This window comes from Neovison vison, chromosome X (assembly GCF_020171115.1).
Source record: "Neovison vison isolate M4711 chromosome X, ASM_NN_V1, whole genome shotgun sequence".
Taxonomy (NCBI): domain Eukaryota; kingdom Metazoa; phylum Chordata; class Mammalia; order Carnivora; family Mustelidae; genus Neogale; species Neogale vison.
Genome location: NC_058105.1, coordinates 1,381,284 through 1,404,221, shown reverse-complemented (window position 1 = coordinate 1,404,221; position 22,938 = coordinate 1,381,284). Strand labels below are relative to the sequence as shown.

General features: G+C 44.6%; 1 protein-coding gene across 1 annotated transcript in view; it reads right to left on the bottom strand.

The window, feature by feature from the left end:
- Positions 1–15,465, bottom strand: part of MECP2 (methyl-CpG binding protein 2) — a 68,886-nt gene extending 53,421 nt beyond the window's left edge. The window contains exons 1-2 of the mRNA XM_044236009.1: positions 15,327–15,465; positions 10,013–10,136 (exon numbers count right to left, since the gene is read on the bottom strand). Coding sequence (XP_044091944.1) covers positions 10,013–10,038 — 26 coding nt within the window. The 5' untranslated portion in view covers positions 10,039–10,136; positions 15,327–15,465. The remainder of the gene's footprint in view (positions 1–10,012; positions 10,137–15,326) is intronic.
- Positions 15,466–22,938: the final 7,473 nt, after the last annotated feature.

The window sequence follows — 22,938 nt, the reverse complement described above, 5'->3', positions numbered from 1 at the left end:
GCACCTGGGTGGCTCAGCTGGCTGAGTGTTGACTCTTGATTTTGGCTCAGGTCATGATATCAGGATCATGAGATCAAGCCCTGTGTCAGGCTCCACACTCAAACACTGTGCTGGGCTTGGAGCCTGCTTAAGATTCTCTCTCTCGGGTCGCCTAGGTGGCTCAGTCAGTTAAATGTCTGACCAGCTCAAGTCATGATCTCAGGGTTCTGGGATCAAGGCCTACATTGGGCTCCCCCACTCAGCGGGGAGTCCGCTTCTCCCTCTGCCCTCCCCCACTTGTGCTTGCTCTCTACTTTTTAAAAAAATCTTAAGAAAAAGATTCTCTCCCCCCATTCAACACACACGCACTCTCTCTCTCTAAAAAAAAAAAAAAAATTGATGGTGCAAAGACATTATTAGCCAGATGTTATCTATCTGTAGATGCCACGTTTATAGGTAATTCTCACTTTTCCTCTTTATTTTCTCAAAAATTTTTTCCACTGAGGAGCACCTAGGTGGCTCAATGGGTTAAGCCTCTGCCTTCGGCTAAGGTCATAATCTCTGGGTCTTGGGATCAAGCCCCGCATCGGGCTCTCTGCTCAGCAGGGAGCCTGCTTCCCCCTCTCTCTCTGCCTGCCCCTCTGCCTATTTGTGATCTCTGTCTGTCAAATAAATAAATAAAAAACCTTTTAAAAAATTGTTTTTCCATTGAACAGATACTATTTTTATAATTAGAAAATGCAATTAAGGGGCACCTGGGTAGCTCAGTCAGTTAAGCAGCCAACTCTTGATTTGGGCCCAGGTCATGATCTCAAGGGTCCTGGGACTGAGCCCTGCATCAGGCTCCGCATTCAGCAGGTAGTCTGCTTCAGGATTCTCGCTCTCCCTCTGTGCCTCCCCCTGCTCTCTCTCCAATAAATAAATAAATCTTTAAAAAAAATGCGGGGCACTTGGGTGGCTGAGTGGATTAAAGCCTCTGCTTCAGCTCAGGTCATGATCCCAGGGTCCTGGGATCAAGCCCCATGTCCAGCTCCCTGCTCATCGGGAAACCTGCTTCTCCCTCTTCCACTCCCCCTGCCAGTGTTCCCTCTCTCATGGTCTCTCTCTGTCAAATAAATAAATAAAATCTTTTTTTTTTAAAGATTTTATTTATTTATCAGAGAGAGCGAGGGAGAGCGAGTGAGCACAGGCAGACAGAATGGCAGGCAAAGGCAGAGGGAGAAGCAGGCTCCCTGCCGAGCTAGGAGCCTGATGTGGGACTCGATCCCAGGACACTGGGATCATGACCTGAGCCGAAGGCAGCTGCTTAACCAACTGAGCCACCCAGGCGTCCCAAATAAATAAAATCTTTAAAAAATGTATTCTTGGGATGTCTGGCTGGCTCAGTCGGTGGATCATGACTCTTGATCTTGGGCTTGTGGATTTGAGCCCCACACTGGATGTAGAGAGGACTTAAAAATAAAAAAATCTTAGAAAGAAGTATCCTTAGGGGCACCTGGGTGGCTCAGTCATTAAGCATCAGCTCAGGTCACAATCCCAGTATCCTGGGATCGAGCCCCGCATTGGGCTCCCTGCTCAGCAGGAAGCCAGCTTCTCCCTCTCCCACTCCCCCTGCTTATGTTCTCTCACTGTGTCTCTGTCAAAGAAATAAATAAAATCTTTTTTTTAAAAAGAAGTATCCTTAAACGGTTTTCGTAGCATTACACTTTGCACAGATTCTACAGACTACTGAGTGGGCCCATAAAGGCACTCGGGAGAGTAAGCCACAGCAGGCTCTGATTGCTGCGCTGTCTCCCTTTATTGCGCCTGTGCTCTGGGGTCTCTCGAGGCTCTTCCCCCACATGCTGACTACTCAGGAGCTGAGTGCTCCGATGTTTGAGGCTGCACGGTACGATGTGCCCAGGTGTTCTTAACCTTCTTCTGCCATGGACCCTCTGGGCTCAGTGGTACCCTCCTCAGAAGAGTGGTTTGAAATGCATAAAAATAAATGTGCTGCTGAAGCGAGCACTGAAATGCATAAAAATAAATGCATAGGAACTGATTAACAACATACATCAACATGGGTGCTAGAGTAATATGTGCTTCTTCAGGAAACCATTAAATAACTAAGTCTAATAACTACCCTAGGTCTGAAGAGTAACGAGGACAAATGATGTTTCTAAAATATCTTTAAATAAATAAAATATCTTTAAAATAACTTTAATGTGATATGAAAGCATCTTTCATCTCCATTAGTGACTAAGTCACAGGTACTCCTAATACTACCATGGTCTATGGCCTACATACATCATTGAAGGAAAACTGAATTTTCAGTGAGAGGTTAGTGAAAATCAAGAAGTATTTTTCCCATCCAAGGTTACGGAACCCATGGATTCTCAACCATGACTCAGAACCCTTGGCTAGGGAGGCAGAGGACCAGGAGGATAGCAGGAAGGCAAGACCTCAAAGGTAGATCAAATAGTAACAGGAGTTTTCTCCATGTGGTGGAATTTCCAGAGTGATTTCCATATACATTTTCTGAATTTTCTGCAATGATGCTTCACTTGTGTAATTAAGAAAGAAACAACTTAATAAATACTATATTTTTATTTGTCTTAAATAATCTGGAAGAGTAGCTAATAAATTTTAGACAGCTGATGGGGCACCTGGGTGGCTCAGATATTAAGTGTCTGCCTTCAGCTCAGGTCCTGATCCCAGGGTCCTGGGATGGAGCCCCGCGTCGGGTTCCCTGCTCGGCGGGAAGCCTGCTTCTCCCTCTCCCACTCCCCCATGCTTGTGTTCCCTCTCTCGCTGTGTCTCTCTCTGTCAAATAATAAATAAAATCTTTTTAAAAAATTTATACAGTTGCTTATAAGCTACATTTTTATAGGGTCGCCACTTAAAAAAGACTCTCAACTTTCCCTCACTCCTTAAGTATTATGACAACTTTAATCATTCCTATGTTCTTACAAGCTTAGAAAAAAATTCACTAGAATTTTTTATTCTGGAGTTAAGTGGAACAAAAAGACAAACTGTCACAACTGCAGACGTTTGTCTGTTTTTTTTTTTTTTTGCCAAGTCTAATTCCAAAAACAGCTGAAAATATTAGAGCAAATTAGGACTTAATATGGACTGATACCTTCTGCTGTTTACAAAACCACCAAAAAAAAACCCACACTGAAATTCACATTTTAAAAATGTATTATTAAATTTCTATAGACAAGTTTAAAATTTAACTTATCAAAGTAATGTCAAAACTTAAGTATCACTAGAAGTTCCAGAAAAGCCAAAATGCTTTAATCTTTTCAAAAATAATCCACACGTAGAAAGTCAGTTTGTGCTTAAAAGTGCTCAAGCTCGTGTTTTAACAACGTGGAATGTTGCAAAGACGACGGGAACAAAGGGAAATGTGCATATCTCAGAAGCCTTCTTTGCCTTCTTTCAAATCTAAAAATAAAACCTTTGGACTGCCCTATTAATAAATCTAGAAAATGGATGCCTTTTTTTGTAGAAAGCTTTCACAAACAAAGAAATAAAAATATCTTCTTGGTTAATAGGACCAAAGGATGTAAACATAAACCAGATGTCAATGCCCGTTTCTCTAAATTCCATTCTCCCTCTGGGCTCTGGTGGGGCTTCTGCTGCAAAGATGTTTCTACGGCCCAAGACATGTTGAATGAAGGTCTACACAGAGCGACACGGACCAAGCTCAAGAGCCAACTACAGAACGAAAAGAACGAGTTGCAGAATGGTACACAGAGCAGGAAAGCTTCCGGCACGTTTGTGAAGAGTTTTGAGTGTTACACATTATTATGTGGGACACAGCACACAGCTTGCATGGAGAGTGTCCCCCGCTCCCTTTGGGGACAGGCTACCCTGGGGAGGCTGGGCGAGCTAGCACAGCCGGGACCTCACTGGGCCCGTCACACCAGAACCCCCAGGAGGAGGAGGATGTGAAGAGGGCAAAATGCTAACATTTCTTAAGTGTGAGCAGAACGTGCCCGAGCAGAGGGCCAGGAGGACAGCAGGAAGGCAAGACCTCGAAGGCAGAAGGGTCAGGCTGGCCTGCAGGAGGGCAGAGAAGCAGGCGCGCAGACAAGCAGCACAGAGCGCTCTACTCGAACCTTCTGGGCCCGGGCTCGTGGGGATGCCAGTGCTGCCAGCCACGGCGGCTCATCGGGGTGGACCCCGTCCCTGACGAGAGAGTGAGCTAGCTTACGCACTGCTTCCTGCACCGTGAAAGTCTTGGGTAAAAAAATAAGGGAAAATCAGAAAAGCTACGCAGCGGCTTTGGCACCAGAGCTGAATCGCCACGATACCAAGCTCCTCTCAGTACCAAGTACGGGAAAAGGAGGTGTGTTGGAGAAGGGGAAGCCCTCTCCTCACAGGTCTAGTGGAGGGAAGGAAGGGTCCATAAAGAGACCTGAAGTGGGAGTCCTGGGGATCTGATGGGTGGGTGGGAAGTCACTCAGGGCAGATGGCCTTCAGAGCCGCGTGGGATGGAAAGGGCTCAGGATGGATGGCCAGAGCTCCTCATGCTGCCTTCTGGGGCTCAGGGACATCTCAGAATGTGGTGCAACTTAGAAGGAAAGCGGAGCGCATCTGGCACAGCTGGTGTGGTGTGTCTCATTTCCTACCAGCGCGCTCCGCACACAGAAACGCTCCTTGCCCTCGGGCCCGGCTTGCTGACCCTGTGTCCTCTCTGTGCTCCAAAGACCTCAGACCCAGCCCACCAGTCAGTTGTCTCTTGTCTTAGCCTCTGAACATGGTCTCTCCCCAACTCATACTTCCTTCTGAACTAGCTAACGTCGCCTTATTGTTCAGGTCTTGGCAGTCCCTTTTCAAAGAAGTCACTTCCCTGACCCTCACTTCCAAGTGTAGGCGGGGCCTCTCTACCATTTGTGTGCTCCCTCAGTGGTCAGCGCTCTTCCGTCATAGCATCTGGCCCCTTGTAACGTAAAGGTCTGTTTGCCCATCTGTATCTTCCTTTAGATCAGAAGATAGCTAAGGGTAATCCACAGCATCTCGTACAGCACATGACACATAGTACCATGCTAAACCGGTACAGGGTCGATTAATCAAGTGTTGCTCTGAAAGAGCACAAGAATCGAAGAGAAACGAAGCAACAGCAATCCTGTCCTGAATATTTCCAGGACATTCCTTATGCATATTACAATACAAATAAGACAGAAGGTCCAGCAGCTTCAGGAGACCTTTCAACTCTGAGTCCCAAGGAGCCACTTCAACTTAGTACCAAAATAAAAATGCTCCATTTTCTTCAAAATTCACAAATGAGAATTGGCTGAAGTTCTGCTTGTCAAGTAAAGGGTCCTGCCTCATAGGCTCTGCTCACCTGATGTCACATCTGATGAAAGGGAAGCTTCTGAAGTTTTGCTTTCTAGCACTAACTGCTAAAAATTATTTCTTCCTAGCCTAATTAATGGCTCTCTAGTCTCTACAAATAGCACCGCAGCCATAAATTTGTGTGTTCATCTACTCACATGTAGTCTTTTCTTTAGAACTATGCAATTAACAGGGCACCTGGGTGGCTCAGATGGTTAACTGTCTGCCTTTGGCTCAGGTCGTGATCCCGGGGTCCTGAGATCGAGTCCCACATCGGGCTCCCTGCTCAGTGGGGAGCCTGCTTCTCCCTCTGTGTCTCTCTCTCATGAATAAAGAAATAAAATCTTAAAAAAAACTATGCAATTAACAGGCCACCCTTGATTTAGCAATATCTCTCCAAGTTTAAAATGCATATACTCTTTAAGCCAGCAAGTCCCACATCTAGGAATTTCTTCTACAACCCTTAAAAAGAATGATATGGCTCTACAGAAATGGATATCAATCTCCAAGATACATTAACTAAAAACAGCAAATTTTGGAAATGTGCAAGGTGTTTTACCGTTTGTGTAAAAAGGCACACCCACCCTTGTGTGTGTACATGCCCACAAAATATGTAAACACAATTATAAAATAGGTAACAATATGAAGTATCTAAAATAGTCAATTTCATAGAAACAGAAAGTAGAAGAAGGGTAGTGGCCAGGTGGGGGAGGGGGAACAGGGAGTTAGGGTTTAATGGAGATGGTTTCAGTTTTGCAAGAGGAGAAGGGTTCTGGAGATACATAACGGCGACGGTTGCACAAGAATACACTTAATGGCACAGAAGTGTACGTGTAAAAGTGGCTAAAATGCTAAATGTTATGTATATTTTACCACAATCTAAAAATTACACCCAGGTGCATGTGCACGGGCACACACACACATAATTAATAAGAAACTGGTAACAATGGCTGCCTCCAGGGAGAGAAATGGTTATGTGGGGACAGGGTGGCAAGTAGCTCTTTAACCATATAACCTCTTACACAACCTTTTTCGTTCTGTACTATATACCCATTTTAAAAAGTTCATTAAAGGGGCGCCTGGGTGGCTCAGTGGATTAAGCCGCTGCCTTCGGCTCAGGTCATGATCTCAGTGTCCTGGGATCGAGCCCCACATCGGGCTCTTTGCTTGGCGGGAGCTTGCTTCTCTCTCTCTCTCTCTCTCCGCCTGACTCACCGCCTGCTTGTGATCTCTCTCTCTCTGTCAAATAAATAAATAAAATCTTAAAAAAAAAAGTTCATTAAAAAAACCCAGCCTATATAAGAAGCTTTTCTTAATTATAAATCATTTATATCCTTTATTAAGTAAAAAATATTTTTCAATCCAAATCAGGATTCCACTTCAGTTTTAAGGTTATTTATTAGATTTAAATGATGCAAACTGCAAAAAATTACTTTTTCCCTAAGAATATATTCACCAAAAGCCTGCCTTTATTTTTATGAGCTATTACAGAAATGCTTCAAAATCATCATAGAAGAAAATTACCATTTTTATCAGTACACAACTTTTATTCCATCACAACCAAGCTAGCTGAATATAGAACTGTTTCAGCAGCAAAAAGCCCTCATCATAATTCAAGACAAAAATCAGCCTGCAATTACACGAGTTAGGAAACAAACGACGCTTATGTTGCAGTCTACCCTAAGCTCTCACTTCTGTGTCAGAATCTAAAACACACACACGCACACATGCATATATGCACGCACATGCACACACACACTCTGGATTCCTCCTAGTTTATCCAAAACCTACTTTGTGAAGATCCACTATTTTCTCGAGTCTTCTGGAATGAGCACTGGAGCCGTTGCCACTGGTACTGTAGCCTCTTTGGCCCCGCCCAAGCCAAGGAGAAAGCGGCACTTGCAGGGCCCCAGACTGCCTCTGCCTTGAATCAGGGGCTCCAGGACTTGTTGGGGGAATGAACAGATGATTATATGCTGACCAGTGAGCCATCAAGTCTCACAAAGAAAAACTTCAGAAAGAAAAAAGTGAGACGCTTTGCTCACTTGAACTCAAGTCTAAAAGTGAAGACTTCACTAAAGGTAGAGACAAGGCGACTGCCCCAACCGAATGGCCATGACACAACCAGCTAAGTGGGCTCTAGATCTCATCCCGACCCAAAGCTCCATATGAAAGAGGCATTTTTATAACCATATGAAAAACAGGAAAACTTACCTATAATTCTTTTGTATGTAAAACAGGAAAACTTACCTATAATTCTTTTGTATGTATCAATATAGTACATCAATCTTTTTTTAGGAAGAAAAATATACGGATGGATACTGACACGTTCTTAAGGTAGGAAAGGACTTTTTCTAAGTATAAAAGTGAAAGAAAAAATCCTAACAGAAATTTTGTATATCAAAAAAGACAAGCAGAATCAAAAGATATACGACAAGGTAGAAGTATCTGCGTAATGACAGAGAGTATCCTTGACACATTACAAGTTCTTACAGATCAAATGAAAAACAAATATCCTGATGGAGGAACGAAGGCAGAACACCAACAGGCAAGCAACCCCCAAAGACCAAATATAAATGGCTGATGATTACTGAGGTCCGGCCCCAGTAACAACCCAAGGAGCACAGATTTAAAAGATGGGCATCCAATTCTGGGAGGGTGTGGGAAGAGGCACTTTCTCATACTGTCATGGGAACCGCGACAGCCACTTTAGGAGGCGATGTGGTGGTACCCTCAGCAATTCCAAGTCTAGGCAGCTGTTCTTCGAAAAGACTGGCACATGTGGAAGTTCAATCCAGCAGCATCTTTAATAGTGAACCGTCAGGAAAGTCAACAGGGGGACAAGGCACGACAGTAAGTCAGCACCAGATCACACCGCCACTTAACAGAAATGAGGCAGAGAGAAATAGATCACAAGAACAGATGCAAAATATGTATAGTATCAACCTCATTTTGTTAAAACACAAAATGTGCATATTTGTACAGCCTGAGAAGATTCACAAGAACCTGCATTTATAGTTGTTACTCTGGGTATCGCGAGCATGGAGAGTAATGGTGAGCTTTCGTCTTTTTACATGGTATACTTTAAGATGGTCTCTTTTCTATAAAAGCATGCATTATTTTTATAATTTCTTAAAAAAGGAAAAAAGGAAAAATAATAAGATAAGAAATTTATCTAGTAAAGACAGGTTCTGTCCTTGCAGAATTCCCTTCAGTTTCTTGAAGCTCAAATGGCTCTCTTTCCCACTCGTAAGTAACAGATATTTTTCGAAATATCTCTTCCTTTCTACACGTCTTGGAAGAAAGTATTTAGACTGACCACTGCCTGTTTTATAAAATCCATTCATAATCTGAGAAAAAGACTATGAAAAACATAAACCAGCCCCAGGCCTCACATCTACCAGAAGAAACGCATTCACTGCCATGATCCATTTAGTCCACACCATTTCTGAGACAATGCACAAAGCACCACCACACAACTCCCACCAGCATAAACATGCGGTGTACAAAGGACGTCCTGTCAGCAGGGCCCAGAGTACACCCCACAGCAATAAAGCAGAAATGACAATTTGAGTCACAGGATCAGGGCTGGAACCAAATTTGGGACTCGGAGGCAGCGCAATGCTCCTCACTTCATTCCACACCTTCTATTTTCCCTCACCCCAGCCCTGCCCTCACATAGTCCTCTAACAGGCCATGTTATGGATGGCCACAAAGCTTTAGACTCAGGTGTCAGAAACCACCAGAGAGAGACAACAAAGTGCTACCTGGGGGTCTCAGCCAGAATCACAATGGCAGCGTATGCGTAAACTCACATTTTTTCTTAGGAAAAGGAATGGAAAAATTCAATCAGTACGTTCTGCCTTACCACATGGAATTTTGAAATCCAGGTGTCAAAACATCAAATGTGGAGTGACCACTGATTTTAAAAAAGCTTGAAATACTGAGCCTGACAGTTGAGAATCAAGGAACCACTCATTTTTACAAAATTAAATCCCACACAATGGCACCAAGATGGCCAAAAGTGTGGCTTATAGAGCACCTGAGGGTCAGACCTCATATGGCTTGGATCCTCAGCTTTTCCAAAGGCACTCATTCTACTCTCGAGTCTCAAGAGCCAGACCCGTGTCTGGGTCCTCTCTTTGGTTCCCGTGGGAGGAGGGTAGCAAGCACAGCCAATAGCCGTGCGCTCTGTGGTTCTGTGACAGCTTTCAAGAAGCCGTCCTTCTAGGGGGCCGCACACCAGTTCCCGTGTCTGAAAATGTTTTACCACTGCTCACTAACATTGACCAGGAAGTCATTTACCCAAAACCAAAGCAAACAAAGCACCACGCTGAAGACCGCTAGGCAACAGCAGCAGTGGCAGGTGAAGAGCTCAGTCAGAGCGCCCTCGGCTCAGCTGACCTGCTTCAAGGTGAACTGAAGTTGCAGATCACCAGTTCCGGCTCTAATCTGACGCCCGCCCCCAGATCACGCTGTGGCTACCAAGTAACCCTACCCAAACTGACCTTTCAGGGCTCAGGGAAGTGACTTTTTTTTATTATATGGCACAGTTTGGCACAGTTATAGCTTTAGTCTTTGGGGTACTTTTATACTGTCCAAGAGTAGTACATCTTGTTGGTTTTTTTTTCCTTGTTTTGTTTTTTTTTTTTTAAAAACAGATGGCCAAACCAGGACATATACTAAAAAAAAAAAAAGGAAGGTTACTTACCTGAGCCCTAACATTCCAGCTACCATGGAATCCTGTTGGAGCTGGTCTACAGAAGCAAGATGTATTCTGGGGAGTCACATGTCACATCAAAGCAGGAACTGGTGAGTCTGTATTTTTATGGAGCCTAAAACAAAGAAAATCGTAAGTTGAAAGCCCCCATTGTGCTGCACGACCTTTTTCCCAGGGCTATTTGGGACATTTTGAAGATAAACATATAGACAAAGTACTATGCTATTTCCCAGCTTACCTACTAGAAACAAAGGATAAACCGCAAATTCCTAGCACATAACACACATACTAAAATAAAGATTCATGTGTGTTAGAACCAACACTATCACAAGTCACCTCTGAGGGACACTTTGGCACTTTGGCACTATAAAGCGTACTGTCAGTGGTGATCCCTGCTAAGTATTTCTTGCACTACGTCATACAGAAAGGCTCAGGGAGAGAAAACATGTTCAAGAGAACATTCAACATCAAAATGTCATCCCAAAAAGAACACATGAAATCCAGAGGCAAAGTCTCCCTTCTTTTTCAAGCAGCTGAATCTGGAACGAGCTGCTGTAACATCACTTAAAGGAGTTTCAACCCTGAGGGGGCGGGGGGAAACAGCACCAACAGAAACCAAATGCCCTGGGAGATCCAAAGCCCTCCTCCAATATATGCAAGTCTGTTTCAGAGCGATCACTTTTAAGCCTCTCAGATCAGTTAAATCACAATGCTCAACAAACTAAGTTATTAGTTTGATAGTCTCTCTTTTGTTTTTGAATATATTCAAAAGAAGACTTCTGTCATTACATTTTTCATCAAGATAGTATCATTTCCTTGTTAAAATCTAAACTGCCCCATATTAGCTAATCTCTGGTTAGCCTGCCGGCCCAAGAGCAGCACTTCCACCTTTACACTAAAAAAGCCTCCAGTATACAATTTAGAGACTATTCACACTAACAATTACTCATGTAATTAAACCCAGAGGAAGGGCAACATCAACCAAGTCTTCTACAGCTGGTCTATAACTACTGGGATGGTACCTAGAATTATCTATTGAGGTGCAGGGAGGCCTTACAATTCCCTTAAACAGTGGAGTCACAGAATACTTTGAAATCCAGAAGTCAAGGTAACAGTACTACTCAGTTAGCTATAGAATAAAAATCAAACCAATATCTTGGCTGGGAGGCCCTGGCAAAGTTACAACTTCTCACAGCCATGGTTTTTCACTTGTAAACTGAGGGAGCTGGACTAAGGTTCCTTCCAGCTCTGAAATTTTAAGATCTTTGATTAACTCAAGATTTCACAGAAAAAAGAGCAAGCAAATGAAAGCAGGTAAGTAAAAACCCAATGAAACAGTAATTTGCAGGTTCATATATATGATGCCCCCAGCTCCTAGGCAAGGAAGACAAGTCAACCCTTCCTAAGGCTTGCTCCCCAGAGCACAGACACCTGCAGGAACTGCAGAACAGCCATCCTGAGGACACCTTCGTATGCCGGCAGACCCAACAAAAGCAAGCCCCGAAGACGTTATAAAGGCCAAGGCTTTATTCTTGAGTAGAATGGCCACACACACCCCTTCGGTACGGAAATGGGGATGCCCTGCCTGCCACCAAATACCCACTCCCACTCAGATACCCCCAACACCATACCTACCATCAAAAATGGCAGAACCAAGTATTTAAGTAATGGCATGCAAATCAAGATTTCAATAGGAAAGGGTTCCTTGCAAGAGAAAGGCAGAAGAGAACAGATAAAGGCAGAAGAGCATAACTTTGTGTAAGTGAGCCCAAGGAAGAAGAACCCATTCACATCTGTCCTACTGGAAATGAGGAAAAGGCACAGTGGTCACAGTGGTGACAACAGCAATCTGACTGGAGAAGGCTGGTGCAGAAGAATTGAGACAAGGTCCTTCCGTCGAAGCAGAAATAATGCTCTGCCCAAGAAAAAAGACTGTGTCTGCCGGCCACATGCGGCCGGTCTGCATGCATGTCACCGCAGCAGAGGGTAGTGAAAACAAGCAGGTGTCCTGCTGCGCTGCCTGGGACTCGCCACCAGTCCAGGACTGTTTCCCTCACCCCTCCACCCCCGTGTGCTTAAAAAACTACAGTTGATCCTTGAACACCACAGGTTTGAACTGTTCGGGTCCACTTACATGCAGATGTTTTTCAGTACAGTAATATCAATGTATTTTCTCTTCCTTATGATATTCTTAATAACATCTTCTTTGTTGTCTTTAACAATACGGTATATACTACACATAACATACAAAATATGCATCAATCAACTGTTTACGTTAATTAATAAGGCTTTCGGTCAACAGTAGGCTATTAGCAGTTAAATCTGGGGAGGGGGGAGTCAGAAACTATACGTGGATTTTCAACTGCACGGGGGTGGGAGGTCGGGGCCCCTAATCCCTGCATCGTTCAAAGGTCAACTATAGTCACTACGAATGTCAAACATTTTCTGGGAATCTCTCCTCATAGATAACTCCGGTAGCCTGGCGACAAACTGCCTTAGCCAATTAAAAGATTTCTACTGACAGTCACCTTTATAAATGATGACAAGTTCCAGGACACGTCATTTATCATGCAAATAAGTTCCAGGCAGGTGCGTCAGCAGTGGAAACTGGGCTGGAGTAAGGAACTAACAATTTTGCTTCTGCTCTTCTCTATTTCAGGTGAAAGAAGCAAGGTTCTCATTCAGTGCCCACATAGGGGATGGAGTATTTGGCTGGAGGCAACATCGTATTGGACTTATCTAGCCAAACTCCACAGCTTCTTTTCGTTAAACTCCACAGTTTGCCACTCCATCCCTTCTAGCTTTGGCCACACAGAGGCAGGGTGAACAGGAAACAATGACTCTGGCTAGAAATTGCAAAGAGAACACAAAATTGTATTCCAACCCTCCAAATACATCAACAGCACAAAAGTCGGAGTAGAGTTTGGCTGCATCACGCTTTATCGGGTGAAATAAAGACCTGGTACTGTAGCTCTCAAGCACTCCAGGCACATCTGTAACAAGAAACAGGATGCCGTGAGAGCCCATGAAGCAAGAAAGCTGCAGGTCTCTTCAAGCTATTAGGACATACTGACTTCAGATGCCACCAGGCACTTTTCAGAGAAACTACATTCTGGAAGCTGCCTGTGCTGCTTAAAAGCCTAGAGGTATGATGAACAGCTAACTGGAGGGGCACTCGAGGAGGCAAGCGCATTGCCAATGATGCAAAACAAAGCAGAGTCCTCGTCCTGGCACGTCATAGGCCGAGATACACAAAGCTTGGAATCTCTGTCAAGTGGGCTTCTGCGAGTGTGTGGCTAGGAAAGGTCCCTCAGTGATCTGCCACCAAGCTGACGTGCCACAAATGGGTATCTGTAACAACTTATTTAACCAACTGTACTCTACTAGATGGACTGTGTCCCTTAAGGTTCTCACGTGTCCGGGTAAGAAAATAAAAGCAAGTGTTTCCCGGGCTTCCTGACTGGCATTTGAAATAGAAGTCATAAAAGGTCCATAAATAAGCCTATTCCCTAAAGCCCTGGTGGGAATTCCTAAAAGACCGAAGAAACTTAGACACCGTTTTTTTGTTTGTTTATTCTTGTTTGTTTTTTTAAATAAGGATCCAGCAGATATCAAAAGACCCAAGAGGTCAGCTTACTCTTGTTGTTAACTGAAGTTGCTGAGATCCAGATGAAAATTCTGGCCATGAAACACAAATTTCTTCTCAAATAATAATTGCCTATTAACAACACTGAATTTTACTACCACGGCACAAATAAGCTTAATTTTTCTGGTATCACAAAACACCTAAAACTTATGAGAGTCTCCCAAAGTCTAAGCCACTTGGCATCAGGAGCTGCTAGATTTGCTTCCACCATCACCAAGCGCCCCCCCCCCGAATTCGATCCTACCATCTCACAATTTGGGGTACTGATCCCCCACAGAACAGAGACACAATGTGTGAATGGCTCTGCAGAGTCCATTCCTGTTCCTGGAAAAAGAACCAGAAGCACACATCTGCCTGACCATGAGTCAGGAATATCACTTTTGTGGTGGAGCCCATTTCTGCTGTGACCAATCCACAACGAACACACTCAACACAGGCGACCACCACAGAGGTAGGTATTCCAGAGCAAGCTTTCCCAATCTCAGGTCCACTCAGCAAAGTCATAAACGGTCTCCTCTGTGAAAGCAATTTTTTAAGACTCTTTACAATGACATTAAGTCTTCAGGGCAAAACCACAGTAACACTGCCACACCACGTAAAAGTCACCTGAGTTTCAGTGTGGGCAATTCAGTTATAACCAAACTAAAAAGAAAATAAACTTTCAGGGGGCAACTGACAGGAACCACAGCGATGCGATGCACTTGCCCCATCTGGTAATGATGATCTTGAGCAGGGCGCGCTCCAGGACTATAGAAGCCGGTTACATACTATGTCCCACTCCACTTATGTAACTAGATGATCTCCGGCGAAGGGGGGCGGGGAGGATCGGAGGGCGCTCACATTCTGAGGCCACGGAACCCCCAAAGACCCTGGGGGCGCACTCCCACCGAAGAGCCTCCGGTGCTCCCGGACACACAGTCCCCTATCTAAGGTTCATGATGGGAACTATAACCGCCTCTTTATGATGAGTTGTGGGACCAGGAACACAACGTCTAGTTCCTTTTGTGGGTGGACAATAATTCCCACCTACTTTTCCTGCTGGAGGGGAGAGGAGATGGTGGACCGACTCGCTCGCACTGGGGGCAGAAAGTCATGGAATGGGCGAGAAGGAGGGGGAGGCAAAGCCTGGAGATGGGGGTGAGAGCGCAGGAGCCCTTGTGGCGCACTCTCCCGACGGGAGGCGGACTGCGCACGCGCGCCGGTGGGGGGGCCGAGTAACGGCACAGGGGGCGCGCGAGGGAGGGAGAGGGGAGAGCGCGATCCAGGGAGAGGCCGGGGCGGCGGGCGCGCGACGACGCCGCGGGCCCGAAGCCCCGAGAAGGGCACGACGCGCGCGCAGCCCCGACAGGCAAAACCCCGGCGACAGGGGCGCCCGCGGGGCCGGGGGCCGGGATGCGCGCCGGAGGCGGAAGGGAGGGGGGCGCCAGGCGAAGTCGGCCCTGGACGACCGCGCCGAGGACGGTCACCGCGAGTGCGGGTGACGGGCCGGGGGGGGGGGGAGCCGTCACCGGCGGCGGCGGGAGGGGGAGGGTAGAGAGGAGGGACGCCATCCGCCAGCCGTGTCGCCCGACCCCGCGGGCCCCTCCCGCGCCTCGTCCCGCCCCTACCCTCCGCCCCCCGGCAAGGGTCCCCGCCCGCGGCCGCGGCGGTCCCACTCACAGTCTCTCCTCCTCGCCTCCTCCTCCTCCTCCGCTCGGCGCGGCAGCGGCGGCGGCGGCCATTTTCCGGACGGCTTTTACCACAGCCCTCTCTCTGAGAGGAGGGAGCGCGCGCGCCGCCGACGCCGGGACCCCGCACGGCCGACGTCGCGCCCCGCCCTCCCGGCCTGCTAGCGCGCTGCTGCACCTGCGCGCCCGCGCCCCGCCCCCGGCACCGCCGCGAGCCCTCCCGCCATTGGGTGCGGCGGCCAGGGTGGGGCGGGGTCTCGGTGACGATGCTACCAATTGGCTGGGGTTGGTGTCCATTCCCGCTAGGGAAAAGGGGGTGGAAACCCCGTCCAGCTCCCGATTGGTTGCCATCCACCGTCATTGGGGGAAAGAGGCGGCTAGGGCGCGGAGGGGCTGGTTTAGTGGGAGGAATTTGAATATTAAGGATTAATGGGCCCTTGCGGATGCTGGGGCAAGTGAAGGCCTAGGCTCCGCACGCCTTTTTTGCGTGGCCCTCCTGGGCCGTTGACCCGCTGTGCACAAACGCACAAACTACGCTGCTGTAAGAGTTTCACCGCACCTGTATTTTCTCAGTATCCCCACCTTCACTAGGAGCAGCAAACTTGCCTAGCCTGGAACCTGACGTTGTTCCAGACAACCGACCTTCGTTTCAGGGGCCTAGCCATTGCATTCTTTCATCTGGGCCTGCCGTGTGCCCGATGCCCTATGCCACACTCTCACAGGGTCAGGGAATAAATTACAAACCACAGCCGTGGTCTTCCTGAAACTCCGGTGGGAGAAGACTGTGCATGGCCAGGCTGCACCGAGATCTGTTACTGTATCAGATGCTTTGGTGAAGGTGTGCAGAAGGGGCAGTGAGAGCACAAAGGAAGCAGCACTTAGCTCTGCCAGGAGGGGAGAGGGAACACTTGCTAGAAAAGGTGATTTGTGAACTAAGATCCAGCAATTCTGGGTCAGAAAAATATTTAGGAGTATGGGAAAAGTTTTATCCAATAGGGTGTGCAGGACAGGACTATTTCTCAAATCAACCTTAATCGTATTCCACCTATCTAGTACATCCAATGCTCCTTGTACTGGTTCTGTGCTTAACAAGGAAACTTCTAGGGGTGCCTGGGAGGCTCAGTTGGTTAAGCAACTGCCTTAGGCTCAGGTCATGATCCTGGAGTCCTGGGATCGAGTTCTGCATCGGGCTCCCTGCTGAGCAGGGAGTCTGCTGCTCCCTCTGACCCTCTCCCTCTCAAGCTCGCGCTATCTCTCTCTCTCAAATAAATAAATAAAATCTTTTAAAAAAAAACAAGGAACCTTATAATTCTGATTTGGTGGCTCCCCTTCATTTATTAAATACCTGCTACATGCCAGGCACCGTTCCAGGTTCTGGATTCACAGTACTGAACAAGACAGTAAACATTCTTGTGGCAAAGATTCATACTAAGCATACAAATTAGTAATATAATGTCGCATAGTGATAAGGGTTTTGAGACAAATAAAGCAAGAGTAAAGGGGGTGCTATTTAGATATATATAGACTTTTGCCTTTGTTTTATTCCCCCATATGGATATCTGTGGAGAGAACATTCCAGGCAAGTTCAAAAGCCCTGAGGAGCTACTGTGCCTGGCATGTTGGGAAGAAAGTTTATGTGGCCAGAGAATAGCAGGGTATGCAGTTGGAGAGGCAGCTAGAGCCACCATGGGAACTAGGAGCCTCTCCTGAGATGAAGCCTTTGGAGGACTTTGAACTGGGAGTTAACATCATCAGATCCATGTTGTATGTGCAGCGGGGAGAGCTGTCCGTGAGGGACAGAACTAGAAACAAAAGTCCAGTCAGGAGACCCTGACAACCGTCTAGGAGAAGTGATAGTGGCATGAACTAGGTGGTAGCAGTGGAGGTTCTGAGATGTTGTGACACTCATTCTGGATTTTCGAGGTCGAGTAGAAAAGATTAGATGTATAGAGAAAGAGAAGGAACAAGGATGATTCCTGAGTTTTCCACTGAGCAACTGAATGAATCGGTACCTTTCCCTATGATGGTGAAAACTGTACGAAACCACATTTTCAGCGGTACATATCAAGAGTTCCGTTTTGACCATGCTAAGCTTGGGTGCCTATTAGATGTGCAAGTGGAGGTGTTGAGTAGGCATTTGGGTTAACAAGTCAACAAGTTGAGCATTCAGCTCAAGAAGCTATAAAAGCGGGGCACCTGGGGGGCTCAGTCAGTTAAGTGTATGACTTCAGCTCAGGTCATGATTTCAGGGTCCTGGGATCGAGCCCCGCACGTCAGGATTCATGCTCCTTTTCCCTCTGCTCCTCCCCCTGCTTGTGCTTGCTCCCGAATGTGTATGATCGTTCTCTCTTTCTCTCTCAAATAAATAAATAAAATCTTAAAAAAAGAAAAGAAACTATAAAAAGAAACAGCAGAGTAATCCTGGAGAAAATAGAAGACAATTAAGGATGAGTAGAAAAGGATGAAACAGAAACGAATGATAGGATTGGAACATCAAAAGCTGATTCTTCGAAAAGCTGAAAAGAAAAGCCAGCCCTTTAAGAACCTAAATATAAAGAGAGGAAAGACAAATTATATTATAAATGAAAAAGAGATGCAACCACAGATATATAGATTATACAATAGGTAGTAGATAAGACATAAAATTTTAAAAGGAGGGCGCCTGGGTGGCTCAGTGGGTTAAGCCGCTGCCTTCGGCTCAGGTCATGATCTCAGGGTCCTGGGATTGAGGCCCACGTCCGGCTCTCTCCTTAGCAGGGAGCCTGCTTCCCCTTCTCTCTGCCTGCCTCTCTGCCTACTTGTGATCGTTCTCTCTGTCAAATAAATAAATAAAATCTTTAAAAAAATTTTTTAAAGGGTATTATAAACAACTTTATGGCAGAAAATTGGAAAACATAAACAAAATGAACAAATTTCTAGAAAAGCACAGCTTACCAAAACTGACCCTAGAAACATAAAACCTGGATAGACCCTCTATAACCACAAAGAAATTGACTATGCATCTTAAAAATCTACCCCTCACCAAACAAACAAAAAAGGCTTGGAGAGCTTTGCAGTTGAAGTCTACCAAATTATTAATGAATGGGTAATTCCAACCATACACAGAAAAAAAAAAAACTTCTCCAAACGTATTTTATGAGACTAATATAACTACTATAATGAGCCAATAAAAGTATGCTATAGGATATGTTAGATAGATGTAAAAATGCTAGACAAATAAACTGAATCCAGCAGATTATAATTATATTTCATAACCAAGTTGAAATTTATGCTAAGAATGCAAGGATGGTTTAAAATTAGAAATCAATCTTAACATATTTAAGGGGAACAAATTATATGATTATTTCAATAAATGCAGGAAAAGTGTTTAGTAAAATACAACACCTACTTACGAGGAGAACAACTCAGAGAGCTATGAGTACAAGGGAGCTTCCTCAGTCTAATCAAAGGTATCTATTGAGAAGCTCAGAGCCAACATCATATTTAATGGTGTTAGGTGGGAACAAAACAAGAAATAGAACAAAATCTATGGTGCAACATTATTCATGTAAAATAAAACACAGGTATCCTCCTCCAACTCTCTTTGAAACCTCATCCTTGGAGTTTCATCATGAGGAGAAAAACCCATTAGCCTCAGTAAGGAAAGATCAATTCCCTGGTTTTAGGATGCAGACATATAGACACAGCCAGCAATAAAAAGCTGGGAAATGTAAGTTTAAAAAAAGGCTCAACTTACTCTGGCTACAAAAATTATAAAACAGCAGGGAATAACCTTAAGAAATGCCAAAAACCTATATTTAAAAACTATAAAACTTGACTGGAAGACATAAAAGAAGACGAAAGAAAGAAAGAAGAAAGGAAGGGAGGGAGGGAGGGATCTTGGAACACTACATCAAAAACGAATGATGTATTGTATGGTGACTGACATAACACAATAAAGAAAATAAAGTACTAATCACAGATTTAAAAAAGAAAGAAAGATGGGGCCCCTGGGTGGCTCAGTCATTAAGTGTCTGCCTTTGGCTCAGGTCATGATCCCAGGGTCCTGGGATCAAGCCCCACATTGGGCTCTCTGCCTGTGGGAAACCTGCTTCTCCTTATGTTCGCTCTCTCTCTCTGTCTCTGTCTCTGTGAAGTAAGAAAAAACAAACAAACAAACAAACAAACTACTGCATTCCTGGAAGGAAAGAGTTACATAATAAAGATGCCAATTCTTCATAAATTAATCTAGAGATTCTTTTCCTCAAGTCAAAATCAAGGACTTTCTGTGGACGGTAACAAGTTAATTCTAGATTGGGAATAGTAAGTGTACAAGACTAGAAGTCAAGACATTTTTGAAAAAGAAAACCAATGAAGAGATCTTGCTAAATTCCTTAGTTTGACTAAACAAGGCTTAAATAATACAATTTCACTTTTGCCATTGAAAAGTAGAAAAACATAGTAGAGTTTAAAGTATTCACCAGTAGAATTAAAAATGTGTCATTTTAAAAAATGGGCTATAATTTTTTTAAATGGGTCCCCTTAAAATTTAGACTGTAAAAGATAAAAACCAGGAAAATTGGAGCACCTGGGTGGCTCAATTGGTTAAGTGTCTGCTTTTGGCTCAGGTCATGATCTTGGGGTCCTGGGATCTAGCCCCACATCGAGCTCTCTGCTCAGGGGGGAGTCTGTTTCTCCCTCTCCCTCTGCCGCCCCCCCTTGTGATGTCTCACTCTCTAATAAATAAATAAAATCTTTTAGAAAAACCAGGAAAATATAGTATGACTAGCAATTGACAGAAAACCAACTACCAGAAGGATTTTATCAATATGACATACAGAGCACCAACTCCTAATTGATCTGTCTAAAAATTCCTTGGACTGATAGGAATATTTACTTTTAGGATAGCACATCCAAAAAGACAATGGAAAATGAGAAGGACAAAACGGATGGTCTGGAGTTGTAGAACTAGCATCCCAGATGATAACAAAAAATTAAGAACATAAATTTGTTTCAAACACTATGGAAAATTTCCTAAAGTTTCTTATGAGTTAGACACCTCAAAAAAAGTCTCAGTAAATTCCAAAATGTTGAAATCATGCAGTCCAGTCTCTGGCAACTTTATGATAAGATCCAAACTTAGGAACAAAAGAATGGGCAAAAGTAAAACAAAATAAAATGAAAAACCACTTTCCACTTGTAAGTTTTAAAACAGACTTCAAAATAACTCTGGCTGAAGAGGAAACAACAGCTAAAATGATAAACTTCAGAAATGACAAACAATGACCTACGTTATGTAGCTAAAGTAGTCATCTAGAAAAATTAATAACCTTGGGGGGCCTGGGTGGCTCAGTCAGTGAAGCATCTGCCTTTGGCCCAAGTCATGATCTCAGGGTCCTTGGACCACGCTCCACATCAGGCCCTAGGCTCAGTGGTGAGTCTGCTTCTCCCTCTCCCTCTGCCTCTGTGATCTCTCTCTCTCTCCCAAATAAGTAAATAAAATCTTTAAAAAACTTAATAACCTAACTACATGTACTAAGAAATGGGAAAATAGATGAGAAATGAATTAATTCTGATACATTATATTCACAGTTGTATGTGCACACACTCAGAGGTTTTTTTCCTTTTTTAAGATTTATTTATTTATTTACTTTTTTTTTTTTAAGATTTTATTTATTTGTCAGAGAGAGGGAGAGAGAGCGAGCACAGGCAGACAAAGAGGCAGGCAGAGGCAGAGGGAGAAGCAGGCTCCCTGCTGAGCAAGGAGCCCGATGTGGGACTCGATCCCAGGACGCTGGGATCATGACCTGAGCGAAGGCAGCTGCTTAACCAACTGAGCCACCCAGGCGTCCCTGTTTATTTACTTTAGAGAGAGAGAGCAAGAGCGAGCATGTTTGTGGGGAGGGGCAGAGGGAGAGAGAGAATCTCCAGCAGACTCCTCCCTGAGCTCGGACCCTGACCAGTGGGCTCAAGCTCACAGTGCCAAAGATCATGACCTGAGCCGAAGCCAAGAGCCAGATGGTCAACCAACTGAGCCACCCAGGTGCCCCAGAGTAGGCTCAGAACCAGCAGGCATGTGGTGGAAAGCAACAGAACAAAATGGGACCGAACACATGAGAATTAACTGAAGATCCCAATACAGAATGACTGCAACAGTTGGAAGCTCCTCTTCTCTACCAGGTAGCTGAGCTGGCAGCTGGTGCAGGCCTGCAAGAAAAACCCGTGACCGTCCTCTATAGAAATGGAATGAAATGTCTACAGAGAGGTAGAGCCTCCGGCATGGAAGTTGGCAACGCCTGAACAATTTTCTCCTCGTTCTAACGTCTGGAGAATGTGAACTCTGTTCTTTGGCTCCCTGGCCTACACAGAAGACTCATAGCAGGAAAACAGACCTATTTTCCCTAAAGCAGATTAAATCCACAATAGCTATCCAGCATTTCTTTACTAAATATTAAAAAACCACTAAGAGGGGCACCTGGGTGGCTCAGGAGGGTTAAGCCTCTGCCTTCGCCTCGGGTCATGATCTCGGGGTCCTGGGATCAAGCCCCACATCGGGCTCTCTGCTCAGCGGGGAGCCTGCTTCCTCTTCTCTCTCTGCCTGCCTCTCTGCCTACTTGTGATCTCGCTCTGTCAAATGAATAAGTAAAACCTCTAAAAAAACCCATTAAGAATCCTCAGAAATTTGAAGAAGTTCTTTGACATTAAAAATAATCAAGTATAACCTATAGGAAAAAATGAACTTAAAGGAATTCCAGAAAATGCAAGGATCATATGGAAAGAAAATTTTAATTTAATTAGAATATTCAGAAAACTAAAAAAAAAATTGTATCCACAAAACAAGAATAGAATATTATGTAAAAGGAATGGAGAAGAAAAAATAATTACTGGAAATTAAGTGTGGTTATTGAAGTTCAAATTCCAATAGAAATATTGAAAGGCAAAACTGAAGAAGTCTGCTAGGAAATAGAACAAAACAATACAGACAAAAAATATGAGCAAAAATATAAGGACTAGGAAGAACAATTTGAGAAGTCCAGCAAGCAATTAACAAGAGCTCTTGAAAGATAAAAGTGAGGAAAAAAAAACAGGAATCAGAATAAGTAGCATCCTCTTCATAACACTGATAAAAGATAATAGGGCAACAATTTAAAAAAGATAATAGGGCATGGCGCCTCGGTGGCTCAGTCAGTTAAGCATCTGCCTTTTTTCTTGGGTCATAATGCCAGGATGCTGGGATCCCAGGGTGACCTGCTCCCTGCTTAGTGGGGGTTGGGGGGGCGCGTCTGCTTCTCCTCCCTGCTTGTGGTCTCTCTCTCTCAAATAAATAAATAAAATCCTTTAAAAAAAAGGTAATAGGGCAATGTTTTCAGAATTCTAAGAAAAAATGGTTTTCAATCCAGATTCTACACCAGCCAAAATATCCATCAAATATGACAACGGAATTAAAATATTTTTAGATATGCAAGAGCTAAAAAAATTTCTCTCAAATACACTTTCTTAGGAAACTACTTGAGGATGTTCTCCAGCAAAACAAGGGTATAAGCCAAGAAAAAGGAAAATGTGGGATCCACAAAACAGTGGATCTAATCCAGGACCACAGTGATAGGAAATATCAGGGATGCCAA